This window comes from Balaenoptera ricei, chromosome 4 (genome assembly GCF_028023285.1).
Source record: "Balaenoptera ricei isolate mBalRic1 chromosome 4, mBalRic1.hap2, whole genome shotgun sequence".
NCBI classification, from domain to species: Eukaryota; Metazoa; Chordata; class Mammalia; order Artiodactyla; family Balaenopteridae; genus Balaenoptera; species Balaenoptera ricei.
The window spans coordinates 86556347-86574735 of NC_082642.1; the positions used below are offsets into that span (position 1 = coordinate 86556347).

The 18389-nt window shown below is 38.4% G+C and overlaps 1 protein-coding gene across 4 annotated transcripts in view; it reads left to right on the forward strand.

Moving 5' to 3' along the window:
- Positions 1-18389, forward strand: part of OPA1 (OPA1 mitochondrial dynamin like GTPase) — a 94195-nt gene that overhangs the window by 34494 nt on the left and 41312 nt on the right. For all 4 annotated transcript variants that reach the window (XM_059920784.1, XM_059920786.1, XM_059920785.1 and 1 more), the window contains 5 exons: positions 1458-1530; positions 1623-1695; positions 2968-3083; positions 3994-4058; positions 4829-4905. In XM_059920784.1, coding sequence (XP_059776767.1) covers positions 1458-1530; positions 1623-1695; positions 2968-3083; positions 3994-4058; positions 4829-4905 — 404 coding nt within the window. The remainder of the gene's footprint in view (positions 1-1457; positions 1531-1622; positions 1696-2967; positions 3084-3993; positions 4059-4828; positions 4906-18389) is intronic.

Consider the following 18389-nt stretch of genomic DNA (forward strand, 5'->3'; position numbering starts at 1 on the left):
CTTAGGCTCCCTGATTCCGTAGAAGGACTCACAGGACTCAGTACATAGTCATACTTCCACCTAAGATTTTATTACAATGATAGGATGCAAAGCAAAATTACAAAAGGAGAAGGTGCAAAAGGTGATATCTGAAGGAAACCAAGCTCACGTTTCCAAGAGTTCTTTCCTAGTAGAGTCATACAGAAAATGCTTAATCCTGCCAGCAACAAGTTACTCATTAGAGATGCAGCACCTAGGGTTTTTATCGGGGGCTGTTCATGTAGCCACCCTCAAGTACCAAGATTCCAGACGTCCAAAGGAAAGCAGATGTTCAGCATAAACCACATGGATTACACAATGAGCCACTGTTATTTAGGGAAAGTTTTATATCAGTGTAGGGAATTGTTTACCAGTTAAGTTCCCAGATGCCAGCCAAGGACAAGCAGGCCTTTCTGAGGACAGCAGTCTCAGGCCTGCTGCGTTAACTCTTTTCTGTACAGCCTCCGTGACCTTAGCTTTGCCTTATTTTTAAGGGTAAGGCCTGCCCTTGGCAGTATTGGTCCTGATAGGGAGGAGGGGAGAAGTGAGGTAGAAGCAAATTTCTGTGCTTCCTTCCCATTTCCCATCATTCCTTTCATTTCTTTCTCCTCTTCTTTAGGATAAGGAGTTTGCATTTCCTTTGAATACAGTTGAAGCTTCTATCAGTCTTTTTTATACCAAAGATTCAGCATTAGCTTAGAAATGTAACATCTTAGAGGAGGGATTCTTATCTCAGTATTAATCTGAATGAGCTTCTGGGAGTAGGAACTCTTTTATGTTATGTGTGAATGATAGATCTCTGTGCAAATGTGCATTTTTCTGGAGACAGAGTCTGTAGTTTTTATTTCATTTAGAAAAGGAATTTTGACCCTAAAAGAGTTGAGAACCAATGGATCCAAATTCTTTTTTCTTACAGCGTTAAAAAAAGAAAAAGAAAAAAAAGACCGTCCAACTTTGTCAGAATTTAGTTATTGGGGAAATAATAATAGCAGCTACTATTATTGTGTGCTTCTGCATGCCTGGCACTGTGTTAAGTATCGTATAATCTTTTCAACTACCATTTTGAAAAAGTTAAGTAGCTTACTTAAGGCCACACACCTAGTAAGTGCCAGAGCGGAAATTCAAACTAAGGCCTGACTCCAAAGCTCTATATGTCATTCCAAGTTCTAATTTTGGTACTTACGTTTTAATAATACATTTTTAATATAACAAAATTAAATGTATTTAATTTTTTCCTCAAATAGCAATTGAAATGCATTTCAGTACTTTTGTACAGACATATATAGCAACTGAAATACATTTCAGTACTTTTGTACGGACATATATTTACCTAAACGTATACATATATAGCATTATTAAATTTGCTTTCTAAATAGCATGTTATGCTTTAAAAATTATGTAAACTTGCATCTGTTTATTTTTCCCACTTTTGAAAATAGATTCAGCAGATAATTGAAGGAAAACTCTTCCCAATGAAAGCTCTAGGTTATTTTGCTGTTGTAACAGGAAAAGGTATGCAAAGACAGATTATTATAGTTTTTTGTTGTTTTCAAATAATAAAAATGAATTTTCTTAGTGAAAACTTTACCATCATCTCTCCCTAGGAAACAGCTCTGAAAGCATTGAAGCTATAAGAGACTATGAAGAAGAATTTTTTCAGAATTCAAAACTCCTAAAGTAGGTATCTTGTTTAAATATTTAAAGAATTTATAGTGAGGGAGTAGCTTCAACTATTTTCATTTAAAAGTTTGTTTTATAGCTATCAGTTTAACATTGAATTTCCAGAATTGAATTCCCAAATAGCGATCTGTATTTAATAAGCAAGTCCTCAAGCTACTGTGACAGAATTGGGAGCAGTTTATCACACAGTACAGTACATGCTGTTGTAATAAACTGCCCCTTGGCATATGGGCATTGGAGACCACACTGACACCACTTAAGTTGTTTTACTTATAAGTTGATTTTTTAAAATCAACACTTACATGTTTAAATGCGTGTATACATTTCTCTTACAGTATTGGGGAAAGTTGGAGTGAGGGGTGGGAGTGTGAAAGGGGTGTCCTTAAATAGATATTGACAGAAATTAACAGAAAATAAGATACTGCAGAAAAGCAAAGAGGAAAAGCTAAAGGGCAACTGAATTTTAAAACATTATACATGTAGAGAGTCTCTTGAACTGGAAGAATGTGTTTGCCTCTATATTAGTATAGTAAGTAAGTCAAGGTAGTCTTTTCACATGTAGTCTTGAGAATTGTCTGTTGGGTTGGGATCTGGCATGTGGGTAGAACTATGCTATCCAATACAGTGGTCACTAGCCTTGTGTGCTTGTTTAAATTTATTTACTTATTTATTTTAAAATAAATTTATTTATTTATTTTTGGCTGTGTTGGTTCTTTGTTGGACGCGCGTGTTTTCTCTACTTTCAGCAAGCAGGGGCTTTGTTGCGGTGCGCAGGCTTCTCATTGCGGTGGCTTCTCTTGTTGCGGAGCACGGGCTCTAGGTGGCGTGGGCTTAGTAGTTGTGGCTTGCAGGCTCTGGAGCGCAGGCTCAGTAGTTGTGGCACACGGGCTTAGTTGCTCTGCGGCATGTGGGATCCTCCCGGACCAGGGCTCGAACCCATGTACCCTACACTGGCAGGCAGACTCTTAACCACTGTGCCACCAGGGAAGTCTCTAAATTTAAATTAGTTAACATTAAATAGAAGGAAAATTTGAGTTCCTCAGTCACACTAGCCACACATTTCAAGGGGTCAATAACCCCATGTAGCTACCATATTGGACAGCACGGGTATAGATTATTTTCCTCATCACAGAAAGTTCATTGGACCGCCCTAGTATAAAATGATTAAGTGGCTATTCTCATGTTATAACAAGCACATTCTCAAACTTGGTGATAGTGTTGTCCTTTCTGCCACTTTAATATACTTTAGCTCTGGTTATTGTTTTGTAGGACAAGCATGCTAAAGGCACACCAGGTGACTACAAGAAATCTAAGCCTTGCTGTATCGGACTGCTTTTGGAAAATGGTACGAGAGTCAGTTGAACAACAGGCCGACAGTTTCAAAGGTAAGTTGGGTTTTTAAAATAAACTCTCAAATTTAGATATTTTATTAGCTGGCAGTCTTGGGCATCCATCAGGTTCTTTACTTCCTTTTCTTTAACAGTTGCTTTTCATTCATTTACTGTAAGATAGTATGTAGGAAAAGGAAAAATACAAATCTTCAGTTGTATGAGAGCAGGATTTTTCCTTTCAGGGGAAACGGTGCTAGGAGCACATTACAAAATTTAAACAGAAAGTTTGCAGTAGTGTTTGGGAGAAAGAACCTAGTATAACTATAGAGAACTCAGATTCCGCCTTTTTAGAGGAAAGAGAGGAGATGTGTTGGGAAGCAGAGCAGCCAGTGTACTTTCAGCTACATTGTACTGGTTCCTGAATCCCACGCTTTCCTGTTCCATGGCTTTGCTTGCCTCCGTAGTTTCATTTGGTGAGAGTATATCCTCCTTCCCTTTTTTCATTAGGAAAGCCTACCTATTTATCCCATTAGTCCCTCAGCAACCTTGTAAGTATTAGTCTCATCTTACAGAAGAGCAAACTGAGGCAGAGAATAATTTACCTAAGTAACACACCCGGCATCAAACAGTAATAGATAATAGACCCAGGATTTGAATGGGGTTCAAAATCAGGATTGAGTTGGTGGTGTGACTTCAGAGTCCCATGCTCTTAGCAGCTGTACTAAATTGTGTCAGCTGTGAGCTTTGTGGATTGAAAATGGAGAAACTAAAGTCAAAGGGATTAGTTTGGAAAGCTGTTGCAATAATGCTATTCTGAGATATTGAGAGCCCAGAGTACTCAGGAGCTATCTGTGCACACTAAGAAATTCAGTTAATATAGCAGATATGTGAGAGATAGCCTTTAACCACTGCATCTGGAACTGAAGAGAATCCTCAAACTTGAGCATTTTTCCTTCTTCCTCAGCAACACGTTTTAACCTTGAAACTGAGTGGAAGAATAACTATCCTCGCCTGCGAGAACTTGACCGGGTAATATTTATGTACCTCATGTATTTTGTATATATCCAATTTAGTATTGTGCTCTAACAAAATTTATGTTGACGAGCAAAATCTGGTAAGCTAAATTGTTTTGGTTTTAACCATGATTACTAATTTAGAGTTGCAAGAATACATTTCCAGGAACAGTTGTCACTTTTGCAAATAATTTAAATTATTTATTACATAATAATAAAAATAATTAGGGATCATAGGATATCCAAACAAGTGTTCAAAATTTTTTTCTGGGAAGGTGAAGAATAGTCTTTCAAGGTCTTATAAATTAACATATTTATGTAATGTAAACTTAAAAATTATACATCAACTTTTTAACCTTTTCACTGTTTATACTCTAAGTTAATAGGTCTTAAGTATTGGTTTTCCTTGATTTTAAAATGCCATCAGTTGTAAAACACAGCATCAGATTACTGTTACTAATACACTAAATTAATGTGCGTTGATAACTTTCACATAACGTTTGTTACGTAAAAAACTTACCTGAACAAATGTTCCGTGAAAAACTGCATTCAGAGTTGAGTGAATAAGGTAGACGTGTGTCAGTTTCTTTGTCCTTATCTGGATATTGGCATTCCTAAAGAAAGAGACTAGAAGAGAAGAGCGTTACTTGCTGGTCAGGCATGCTTCAAACCTAAGCCCAGCCAGTAGCTTGTCAGAGGCCTTCCTTTTAGTTATCTCTGAAAATCATGGCAGGGCAAATTGACTATCTTATGAAAATCTTACTTACGTGTATCTATATTGCCTAGAACGAACTGTTTGAAAAAGCTAAAAATGAAATCCTTGATGAAGTTATCAGTCTGAGCCAGGTTACTCCAAAACACTGGTGAGTATTGGACCTTTTCTCAGACTTTACTATGTGAATTATAATGGAATACTAAAATTTAGATTGATAAAGCAGTGATTTATTGTAGCCTTAGCCTGCCCCCCCAAACACTTAGTAAATAGGCAAGGACATAAAAGTATTTTTTTTGCAAAATCTAACCACTATTCTAGTCTAACCAATTAAGTATTTTAAGTATAATGAATTATGTATTTATTATGTATCTCTGAGAAGAGATATTCTGAAAGATAGCTTTCTCCATGCTCTTTTGAAATCTTCATTCATCTTAGGTTTTTCCTTATCGTATACTTAATAAATACATAATTTTGATTTCTATAAAATCATTTAGGTAAAAGTTTTATCAAATTGTGCTTTAGCTAAGTATCAAACAGTCTATCAAAACTGGTTGCTCTTGTTGGATTACACATAGAGAACAAAACTACAGAGAAAATTGATTTGTAAACGGAGAAGAGTATATTACTTTCAAATTCTCACATCTGCATAAGAACACCGGTGCTTTTGTAATATGTGTCTGATATGTTTTGTACAAATCACATTTGAAATTGAATCCTATTTGAGATTTTTTTTTTAAATAGCAAGTAAATGCATTCTTTTGAAAAATACTCATGCAAATCGCTTTTAGGGCCAAGTGTCACCTTCAATTTATGTTTTATGTAAATATTGACACTCTTAAATATGTTGGAATGGCAGTAACCAAAATAGGTTCCATGTACCTCAAGCAAGCTATGTATAAATAGCTTAAATTTTAAATTTTTATAATCGTATTTTAATTAACAAATCCCTTGTATAAAAATTATCTTTATAATGAAGTCTGTAGTATTTTAAGAATTTATTATTCTTGGAGCAGAACTGCCATTTATTATGAATATTTTCTGTAACTCTTCTGTTTGCTCAGTTGAAGATTATCAAAATTTAACTTAGACAGTAGTGTCCAGTCCTTAAGTTTGTATTCAGTACTACTAGTTTCCTTATGTTGGTGCCCTTTCTTCCTCAGTAGTGAACCTTTTTCTCTCTTCAAGTAGTCAAAATTTGCCTATTTTTAATCTCTCTCCTTATCTAAAAAAGAATTCTGATTTTATCGTATTTGTTGATTGATTAATCATATATATATATATATACACACAAAAAACTTATCATTATTATTTGTATTTTAAGCCAGTTCTATGGCTTTCTATAAGTCATCCAGCTTTTGAAGTTTGCAAGAGATAGATATGTGTGTTATATATATGTATGTATGTGTATAGTATATACATATACACGTACACACAGAATGAATAGTACTACTTACCTTACTAGGTTGTATGAAGATAATGTTACAGAAAAAGTGATTTGTAAACTATAATAACTTATAATGCTATTTATGGGAGAAAAATGTGGTGCCTCTGTGAATTTCTGGCATCATCAAATGGAATGGTTAGTTTTGTTTGGACAGAGCAAGTCTGAAATCAAAGTGTACCTACACTTAAGCGAGCCTTGAAGATAAATCTAATTTACTTAACACATGGGTGATGAAGGGAATTTGTGAAGGGACAAGAAACCTATATTGCCAGATTGCCTATTGAGAAGGCAAGGGAGAGAACTAGGACATCTGGCTGCTAGAGATTTATTCTTTGAGCTGCTGGATCTTTTCATCACCACCCCCCCACCCCCGCCCCACAGTTTTTCCCCAGACGCTGTAGCTTAACACAAACATAGATCAAAATAGCAGGTCCTAATCTTAGCTGTTTGTGCCACATTGATTTCAACTGCATTGCACCCAAAATGTTTTATTTTTGTGACATAGTTGATGTTGTATCAGGTAGCGTCTTTTTGCTGCTTAATGCCTTATGTGACATTTTAGGATACACCTCCAAGATGTTTATAATTATTTAAGTCACAGGACTGTTTGATCTGTATTTGGTAATATGGAAACACTGTTACAAGCATTTTGTCATTCTATACTTCAGTCATATTTTAAGAAAGTTATTGGAGGTGTAGATTTGACATATGATTCATTAGAGTAAGATACAGGCTCTCAGCGCTTTCACACAATATACTTGATCTTTAGGAGTCGATTACGAACACTAAGCAGGAGATAGTTATTTTATCCTTATTTAGAAGGATAGCTGGCAGGATTTATAGAAATACACTTAAAAATGGTATCGCAGTATACATACAATTTTTGGTGAAAAGCATTAAGTTTATTTTGTTGAAGTTAAAAGAATGAAAGGAATATGAGAATGCACAGTTAAGTACCCTAACTCAGATGTAAGGAATCCAAAAAGATTTCTTATAATTTGAGATTTAAAGAGTGAATAGATGCTAGGTAAAGGCAGTGACCAGAATATTGCAGAGGCCAAGAGGTGAGAGCAAGAAAAGTGATACAGGTAATTGAAGACAGGTACCTATGGCTTTAGCATAGAAGGAGGCAAGAGGTGAAACGGTGGATATAAGCAAGATATAGATGATTAAGGGCCTTAGAAACCATGTTTAGAAGCTTGAAATTTATCCCACAACCAGTGAGGGCCAATGAAGAGGTTTAGGCAGATTTGCATTTTAGAAAGATTTTTGTAGTAGGGAAAGTGGAATACAGGTGGAGAAAACTGAGCAAGGAGACAGTTGACTGTTGAAATAATCTAGACCAGAAGAGATAGTGGCTTGAACTTGAATAGTGGTTGTGCAGGTGGAGAAGAGGAGACATTTTTGAGATATTTGAGAGGTTACCTAGAGGATAGAATTGACAGGATTTAGTGATTGGATGTGTAGGTAATGGAGAAGAGGAGTCAGTTAAACACTGAGTACATCTATATCCAATAATTACATTGCTAGGGCTCTATGGAAATGAAGATTTGTTTGTTTGTTTGTTTTTGTTTTTGTTTGTTTTTTTTAAGAAATCTCCATTTTAATTTTTATTTACTTATTTATGGTTGAGTTGGGTCTTTGTTTCTATGTGAGGGCTTTCTCTAGTTGCGGCAAGTGGGGGCCACTCTTCATCGCGGTGCACGGGCCTGTCACTATCGTGGCTCTCTCTTGTTGCGGAGCACAGGCTCCAGATGCGCAGGCTCAGTAGTTGTGGCTCACGGGCCCAGCTGCTCCGCGGCATGTGGGATCTTCCCAAACCAGGGCTCGAACCTGTGTCCCCTGCATTTGCAGGCAGATTCTCAACCACTGGGCCACCAGGGAAGCCCCTGAAGATATTTTTGATGAAGATGAATGAATAAGAATCTTCACCATGGTTTTGTTTATAAGTGTAAAAAATTGAAAACTTATGTTTTTATTTGGAATTACGTAATATTTGCTTTATCCATAGAGTGGATTACTATGCAGCCATTGAAAAATATAGGATGTCAACATGGAAAACTATGTATAATATACTTTAATATTATATTTTTTAAACAGTATGTGTAATATCACCTGTGTAAACACACACAAATAGTAATGTAGACATTGAATATTTTTAATGATAAATTAAGCTGTGAATAGTGGTCATTTAGTGAAAGAGAAATTATGGAGGACTTCTTACTTTTTCTGTATTGGTTTTAAATTATTATATGGAGTAAGTCCTCTGCTTTAAAAGAAGAAATTTCCATTTTGAAAAAAAATTTAATTAAAAGGGCATATAGGTAAAGTTCAGGAGATAAAGGGGGTGATAAATAGAACTATAATGGTAATTGTATTTTGTGTCTTAGTGGTATTTATCCCTGGACGATGGCAAAACTTAGAGAAGAAGTCTACAATCACCTAGAATATATACTGGGGGAACTGGTCGATGTGAGTAGAGGACTAATGGTCTGGAAGAGAGATTGTGGGGTAAGGAGAACATAGTTTCCACTTCCTGACTCTGAAGCACGCTCAGCTAATGAGCAGCTTCCAGGCAGCAGAATTTGAGGACAGTTACTGCCTGTAAGGGAGGGTGAGGAAAGGTTTGAAGATGCAAGGAAAAGGGAAAGAATGAGAATATAAAATGGTTTGTTTGTTATGGAACAAGGTATTGGAGGCACAATAAAAGTTATTGTGATGGAGGGGAGGAGGGGGAGTCTGGACAGAGGACAGCAGCTTAGTGATGAAAGGGCAAGTGAGCTGGGTAAGGATAAGTGACAGCAGCCACCTTTGGTGGATTGGGAAGCTGCAGCCTCCTTTGAGAAAGTTACCTAAGGCTTGTCAGAATTTGGTGGTCTGGAATTTTGTTATGATCTCCTCGAAAGGGTGTCTGGGTTGTAGAGTCCAGTCCCGTAGACTCCTAGGAAGAGATTAACAGACCATGTCTGTTCTGAGACAGGAGCAGCAAAAGACCTTCGTGATCAGAGGCTGTATCCTGATTTTCTGTTCATCTTTCAGATATCTTGAGTTTGTGTTTAAAATTGTCTGAGTAGATGGCCCTTCTACTTCTTTTCTTCCACCTTTCTCTTAAAATTCTCCCATTATCTGTCATTAATGCCGTGACTAAATGGACTTTGTCCTTTTGATCCTCAGTGATTTATTCTCTCCGCATACTCTTTCTCTCTCTTTCCTTCTTTCCTTCCTTTTGTTTGTATTGAAATATAGTTGACATACAATATTATGTTACTTTCAGTGCACTACATAGTGATTTTTTTTAACATCTTTATTAGAGTATAACTGCTTTACAATGGTATGTCAGTTTCTGCTTTATAACAAAGTGAATCAGTTATACATATACATATGTCCCCATATCTCTTCCCTCTTGCATCTCCCTCCCTCCCACCCTCCCTATCCCACCCCTCTAGGTGGTCACAGAGCACCGAGCTGATCTCCCTGTGCTATGCGGCTGCTTCCCACTAGCTATCAATTTTACATTTGGTAGTGTATATATGTCCATGCCACTCTCTCACTTTGTCCCAGCTTACCCTTCCCCCTCCCTGTATCCTCAAGTCCATTCTCTAGTAGGTCTGCATCTTTATTCCCGTCTTGCTCCTAGGTTCTTCTGACCATTTTCTTTTTGTTTTTCTCTTTCTGACTTACTTCACTCTGTATGACAGTTTCTAGATCCATCCACCTCGCTACAAATAACTCAGTTTCGTTCCCTTTTATGGCTGAGTAATATTCCATTGTATATATGTGCCACATCTTCTTTATCCATTCATCTGTTCATGGACACTTAGGTTGCTTCCATGTCCTGGATATTGTAAATAGAGCTGCACTGAACATTGTGGTACATGACTCTTTTTGAATTATGGTTTTCTCAGGGTATATGCCCAGTAGTGGGACTGCTGGGTCGTATGGTAGTTCTATTTTTAGTTTTTTGAGAAAATTCCATACTGTTCTCCAAAGTGGCTGTATCAGTTTACATTCCCACCAACAGTGCAAGAAGGTTCCCTTTTCTCCCCACCCTCTCCAACATTTATTGTTTGTAGATTTTTTGATGGTGGCCATTCTGACCGGTGTGAGATGATATCTCATTGTAGTTTTGATTTGCATTTCTCTAATGATTAATGATATTCAGCATACTTTCATGTGTTTGTTGGCAATCTGTATATCTTCTTTGGAGAAATGTCTGTTTAGGTCTTCTGCCCATTTTTGGATTGGGTTGTTTGTTTTTTTGATATTGAGCTGCATGAGCTGCTTGTAAATCTTGGAGATTAATCCTTTGTCAGTTGCTTCATTTGCAAATATTTTCTCCCATTCTGAAGGTTGTCTTTTCGTCTTGTTTATGGTTTCCTTTGCTGTGCAAAAGCTTCTAAGTTTCATTAGGTCCCATTTATTGATTTTTGTTATTATTTCCATTTCTCTAGGAGGTGGGTCAAAAAGGATCTTGCTGTGATTTATGTCATAGAGTGTTCTGCCTATGTTTTCCTATAAGAGTTTGATGGTGTCTGGCCTTACATTTAGGTCTTTAATCCACATTGAGTTTATTTGTGTGTGTGGTGTTAGGGAGTGTTCTAATTTTATTCTTTTACATGTAGCTGTCCAGTTTTCCCAGCACCGCTTATTGAAGAGGCTGTCTGTTCTCCACTGTATATTCTTGCCTCCTTTATCAAAGATAAGGTGACCATATGTGTGTGGGTTTATCTCTGGGGTTTCCATCCTGTTCCACTGAGCTATATTTCTGTTTCTGTGCCACTACCATACTGTCTTGATTACTGTAGCTTTGTAGTATAGTCTGAAGTCGGGGAGCCTGATACCTCCAGCTCCGTTTTTCTTTCTCAAGATTGCTTTGGCTATTCGGGGTCTTTTGTGTTTCCATACAAATTGTGAAATTTTTTGTTCTAGTTCTGTGAAAAATGCCAATGGTAATTTGATAGGGATTACATTGAATCTGTAGATTGCTTTGGGTCATATAGTCATTTTCACAATGTTGATTCTTCCAATCCAAGAACATGGTATATCTCTCCATCTATTTGTGTCATCTTTAATTTCTTTCATCAGTGTCTTATAATTTTCTGCATACAGGTCTTTTGTCTCCTTAGGTAGGTTTATTCCTAGATATTTTATTCTTTTTGTTGCAATGGTAAATGGGAATGTTTTCTTAATTTCACTTTCAGATTTTTCATCATTAGTGTGTAGGAATGCAAGAGATTTCTGTGCATTAATTTTGTATCCTGCTACTTTACCGAATTCATTGGTTAGCTCTAGTAGTTTTCTGGTAGCATCTTTAGGATTCTCTATGTATAGTATCATGTCATCTGCAAACAGTGACGGCTTTACTTCTTCTTTGCCATTTGTATTCCTTTTATTTCTTTTTCTTCTCTGATTGCTGTGGCTAACACTTCCAAAACTATGTTGAATAATAGTGGCGAGAGTGGGCAACCTTGTCTTGTTCCTGATCTTAGTGGAAATGGTTTCAGTTTTTCACCATTGAGGACAATGTTGGCTGTGGGTTTGTCATATATGGCCTTTATTATGTTGAGGAAAGTTCCCTCTATGCCTACTTTCTGGAGGGTTTTTATCAAATGGGTGTTGAATTTTGTCAAAAGCTTTCTCTACATCTATTGAGATTATCATATGGTTTTTCTCCTTCAATTTGTAAATAGGGTGTATCACGTTGATTGAATTGCATATATTGAAGAATCCTTGCATTCCTGGGATAAACCCCACTTGATCATGGTGTATGATCCTTTTAATGTGCTGTTGGATTGTGTTGGCTAGTATTTTGTTGAGGATTTTTGCATCTATGTTCATCAGTGATATTGGCCTGTAGTTTTCTTTCTTTGTGACATCTTCGTCTGGTTTTGGTATCAGAGTGATGGTGACCTCGTAGAATGAGTTTGGGAGTGTTCCTCCCTCTGCTATATTTGGAAGAGTTTGAGAAGGATAGGTGTTAGCTCTTCTCTAAATGTTTGATAGAATTCGCCTGTGAAGCCACCTGGTCCTGGGCTTTTGTTTGTTGGAAGATTTTTAATCACAGTTTCAGTGCTTGTGATTGGTCTGTTCATATTTTCTATTTCTTCCTGGTTCAGTCTTGGAAGGTTTTGCATTTTTAAGAATTTGTCCATTTCTTCCAGGTTGTCCATTTTATTGACATATTGTTGCTTATAGTAATCTCTCATGATCCTTTGTATTTCTACAGTGTCAGTTGTTACTTCTCCTTTTTCATTTCTAATTCTATTGATTTAAGTCTTCTCCCTTTTTTTCTTGCTAAGTCTGGCTAATGGTTTATCAATTTTGTTTATCTTCTCAAAGAACCAACTTTTAGTCTTATTGATCTTTGCTATCTTTTTCTGCATTTCTTTTTCATTTATTTCTGATCTGATCTTTATGATTTCTTTCCTTCTGCTAACTTTGGGGTTTTTTTTGTTCTTTCTCTAATTGCTTTAGGTGTAAGGTTAGGTTGTTTATTTGAGATGTTTCTTGTTTCTTGAGGTAGGCTTGTATAGCTATAAACTTCCCTCTTAGAACTGCTTTTGCTGCATCCCATAGGTTTTGGGTCGTTGTGTTTTCATTATCATTTGTTTCTAGGTATGCTTTGTTTTCCTCTTTGATTTCTTCAGTGATCTCTTGGTTATTAAGTAGTGTGTTGTTTAGCCTCCATTTGTTTGTATTTCTTACAGATTTTTTCCTGTAATTGATATGTAGTCTCATAGCGCTGTGGTCGGAAAAGATACTTGATACGATTTCAGTTTTCTTAAATTTACCAAGGCTTGACTTGTGACCCAAGATGTGATCTATCCTGGAGAATGTTCCATGAGCACTTGAGAAGAATGTGTATTCTGTTGTTTTTGGATGGAATGTCCTGTAAATATCAATTAAGTCCATCTTGTTTAATGTATCATTTAAAGCTTGTGTTTCCTTATTTATTTTCATTTTGGATGATCTGTGGATTGGTGAATGTGGGATTCACCTACTATGATTGTGTTGCTGTCGATTTCCCCTTTTATGGCTGTTAGTATTTGCCTTATGTATTGAGGTGCTCCTATGTTGGGTGCATAAATATTTACAATTGTTATATCTTCTTCTTGGATTGCTCCCTTGATCATTATGTAGTGTCCTTCTTTGTCTCTTGTAATAGTCTTTGTTTTAAAGTCTATTTTGTCTGATATGAGAATTGCTATTCCAGCTTTCTTTTGATTTCCATTTGTGTGGAATATCTTTTTCCATCCCCTCACTTTCAGTCTGTATGTGTCCCTAGGTCTGAAGTCGGTCTCTTGTAGACAGCATATATACGGGTCTTGTTTTTGTATCCATTCAGCCAGTGCATGTCTTTTGGTTGGAGCATTTAATCCATTTACATTTAAGGTAATTATCGATATGCATGTTCCTATTACCATTTTCTTAATTGTTTGGGGTTTATTATTGTAGGTCTTTTCCTTCTCTTGTGTTTCCTGCCTAGAGAAGTTCCTTTAGCATTTGTTTTAAAGCTGGTTTGGTGGTGCTGAATTCTCTTAGCTTTTGCTTGTCTGTAGAGCTTTTAATTTCTCCGTCAAATCTGAATGAGATCCTTGCTGGGTAGAGTAATCTTGGTTGTAGGTTTTTCTCTTTCATCACTTTAAATATGTCCTGCCACTCCCTTCTGGCTTGCAGAGTTTCAGTTGAAAGATCAGCTGTTAACCTTATGGGGATTCCCTTATGTGTTACTTGTTGTTTTTCCCTTGCTGCTTTTAATATTTGTTCCTTGTATTTAATTTTTGATAGTTTGATTAATATGTGTCTTGGCATGTTTCTCCTTGGATTTATCCTGTATGGGACTCTCTGTGCTTCCTGGGCTTGATTAACTATTTCCTTTCCCATATTAGGGAAGTTTTCAACTATAATCTCTTCAAATATTTTCTCAGTCCTTTTCTTTTTCTCTTCTTCTTCTGGGACCCCTACAATTCGAATGTTGGTGCATTTAATGTTGTCCCAGAGGTCTCTGAGACTGTCCTCAATTCTTTTCATTCTTTTTTTCTGCTCTGCAGTAGTTATTTCCACTATTTTATCTTCCAGGTCACTTATCCGTTCTTCTGCCTCAGTTATTCTGCTATCGATCCCTTCTAGAGAATTTTTAATTTCATTTATTGTGTTGTTCATCTCTGTTTGCTCTTTAGTTCTTCTAGGTCCTTGTTAAGCGTTTCTTGTATTTTCTCCATTCTATTTCCAAGATTTTGGATCATCTTTACTATCATTATTCTGAATTCTTTTTCAGGTAGACTGCCTATTTCCTCTTCATTTGTTTGTTCTGGTGGGTTTTTGCCTTGCTTCTTCATCTGCTGTGTGTTTCTCTGTCTTCTCATTTTGCTTAACTTACTGTGTTTGGGGTCTCCCTTTTGCAGTCTGCAAGTTCGTAGTTTCCATTGTTTTTGGTGTCTGTCCCCAGTGGCTAAGGTTGGTTCAGTGGGTTGTGTAGGCTTCCTGGTGGAGGGGACTAGTGCCTGTGTTCTGGTGGATGAGGCTTGATCTTGTCTTTCTGGTGGGCAGGTCCACGTCTGGTGGTGTGTTTTGGGGTGTCTGTAGCCTTGTTATGATTTTAGGCAGCCTCTGTGCTAATGGATGGGGTTGTGTTCCTGTCTTGCTAGTTGTTTGGCATAGGGTGTCCAGCACTGTAGCTTGCTGGTCGTTGAGTGGAGCTGGGTCTTGGCATTGAGATGGAGATCTCTGGGAGATTTTCACCATTTGATATGACATGGAGCTGGGAGGCCTCTTGTGGACCAGTGTCCTGAACTTGGCTCTGCCACCTCAGTGGCACAGCCCTGACGCCTGGCTGGAGCACCAAGAGCCTGTCCTCCACACAGCTCAGAATAAAGGGAGAAAAAAAAGAAAGACAGAAAGAAAGAAGATAAAATAAAGTTATTAAAATAAAAAATAATTACTAAGAAAAAAAATTTTTTTAAGTAATAAAAAAAAGAACGGACAGACAGAACACTAGGAGAAATGGTAAAAGCATAGCTATACAGACAAAATCACACACAGAAGCATACACATACACACTCACAAAAAGAGAAAAAGGGGGAAAATATATATATATATCGTTGCCCCCAAAGTCCACCTCCTCAATTTTGGATGATTTGTTGCCTATTCTGGTATTCCACAGATGCAGGGTACATCAAGTTGATTGTGGAGATTTAATCCACTGCTCCTGAGGCTGCTGGGAGAAATTTCCTTTTCTCTTCTTTGTTTGCATAGCTCCCGGGCTTCAGCTATGGATTTGGACCCGCCTCTGCGTGTAGGTCGCCTGAGGGCGTCTCTTCTTTGCTCAGGCAGGATGGGGTTAAAGGAGCAGCTGATTAGGGGGCTCTGACTCACTCAGGCCGGGGGGGGGGGGGGGGGGGGGGGAGGGAGGGGTATGGATGCGGGGCAAGCCTGCGGCAGCAGAGGCCAGCCTAACATTGCACCAGCCTGAGGCGCGCCATGTGTTCTCCCGGGGAAGTTGTCCCTGGATCATGGGACCCTGGCAGTGGCAGGCTGCACAGGCTCCTGGGAGGGGAGGTGTGGAGAGTGACCTGTGCTTGCACAGAGGCTTCTTGGTGGCTGCAGCAGCAGCCTTAGCGTCTCATGCCCATCTCTGGGGTTCACACTGATAGCCGCGGCTTGCGCCCGTCTCTGGACCTTGTTTAGGCAGCGCTCTGAATCCCCTCTCCTTGCGCACCAGGAAACAAAGAGGCAAGAAAAAGTCTCTTGTCTCTTCGGCAGCTCCAGACTATTTCCTGGACTCCCTCCCGGCTAGCTGTGGCGCACTAGCCCCCTTCAGGCTGTGTTCACGCAGCCAACCCCAGTCCTCTCCCTGCGATCCGACCTCTGACCTCCGAAGCCCGAGCCTCAGCTCCCAGCCCCCACCCGCCCCAGCAGGTGAGCAGCCAAGCCTCTCGGGCTGGTGAGTGCTGGTCGGCTCCGATCATCTGTGCGGGAGTCTCTCCACTTTGCCCTCCGCACCCCTGTTGCTGTGCTCTCCTCCGTGGCTCCGAAGCTTCCCCCCTCCGCCCCCCGCAGTCTCCACCCGCGAAGGGGCTTCCTAGTGTGTGGAAACCTTTCCTCCTTCGCAGCTCCCTCCCACTGGTGCAGGTCTCGTCCCTATTCTTTTGCCTCTGTTTTTTCTTTTTTCTTTTGCCCTACCCAGGTACGTGGGGAGTTTCTTGCCTTTTGGGAGGTCTGAGATCTTCTGCCAGCGTTCAGTAGGTGTTCTGTAGGAGTTGTTCCACATGTAGATGTATTTCTGATGTATTTGTGGGGAGGAAGGTGATCTCCGCATCTTACTCTTCCGCCATCTTGAAGCTCCTCCTCTACGTAGTGATTTGACATTTGCATACATTATGGAACAGTCATCATGATAAGTCTAGTAACCATCTGTCCCCATACAAAGTTATTACAATATTATTGGTCATGTTCTTCATGCTGTATATTACATCCGCATGACTTATTTATTTTACAACTGTATTTTTTTTTTGTTTTTAAAGTATTTGTTTTTATTTATTTATGGCTGTGTTGGGTCTTCGTTTCTGTGCGAGGGCTTTCTCTAGTTGTGGCAAGCGGGGGCCACTCTTCATCGCGGTGCGCGGGCCTCTCACTATCGCAGCCTCTCTTGTTGCGGAGCACAGGCTCCAGACGCACAGGCTCAGCAGTTGTGGCTCACGGGCCCAGCCGCTCCGCGGCATGTGGGATCTTCCCAGACCAGGGCTCAAACCCGTGTCCCCTGCATTGGCAGGCAGACTCTCAACCACTGCGCCACCAGGGAAGCCCTACAACTGTATGTTTTTACCTCTTTATCTTCTTCACGTGTTTTGTCCTCCTTCCCATACTCTTTTGTTTTCTGGTTGTAAGGGGAAAAAGACCTGAAAATTAGCAAGGGAAGACCTGCAGCTAAGTTCATTGACTCAGTAGACTTAATTTTACAGAAAATATTGAGTGAGTATGAGTCAACTTGCATGGCAGTAAGTGTTAGCTCTCCTCACCCAAGAAAAGTGAAGTTTGGCTTTTGGACAGAAGGGGGTGTTTCTGTTGCCCTGAGCTTTGTAACTGCATCCTAAAAGGTGAGGTTACTCCTAAGACTGATCATTTGATAAACAGAGTGTTTTTGTATATTTTAGCACTGTATAACAGTAAAGAATAGTTTGGGAGAAGCCAAATAAGTATTTTCTAGAGATTTCTAATTTTTTCTTGATTGAAGTAGTTTTCTTTTTTCTATTTAGAGAACCGTATTCTTGTAAGATGTCTTTTAAAAGGTAGAATTTTCAACTTGATTATTCATCCTTTATATTATCATAAAATGTTGAACAATTTTACCTAGCAATATCCCATAATGTCTCTGTGCTTTGTGCTGTGGTCTGATAAATTGTTAAAATCATACCAAGAAGTTTACAGTCTTGGACTGTACTTCACAGTCAACACATATAAAGTATGTATTAATATTAGGTAAATGAACACATAAAAAGACACTTGGAATTATTAGTCATTAGGGAAATGCAAATTAAGACCATAATGAGATACCACTGTAAACCTGTTACAGTGACAAAAATGAAAATGACTAATCATACCAAATGTTGGCAAGATGTAGAGGATCTAGAGCTCTCATACTCCTCTGATGGGAATGTCAAATGGTTCAACTGATCTGGAAAACATTTTGGCAGTATCTTATAAAGTTAAATATATAATTACCATATCATCCAGGCATTCCACTCCTAGATATTTGCCCAAGAGGAACAAGAGCATATGTCATACAAAGACTTGTACATGAATGCTCATAGCAGCTTTATTTGTGATAGCCAACAACTGGAAACAGCCCAAATGTCCGTCAGCAGGTGAATAAGTAAACAGATTTATGCAATGGAATATTACTCAGCAAAAAAGGAAGTGAAATATTAATATACACAACAACATGGATGAATCTCTAATTATGCTGATGAAAGAAGACAGAGAAAATAAGAGTACATGCTACATGACTGCATTTATATTAAATTGTAGAAAATATAAACTAAGCTGCAGTGACAGAAAGTAGATCCAGTGGTTACAACTTTTGAGGATGATGAATAAGTTCATTATCTTGATTGCGGTGATACATAGGCATGTACATATGTCAAAACTTTAAATATGTGCAATTTATTGTAAGTTGATACTTCAATAAA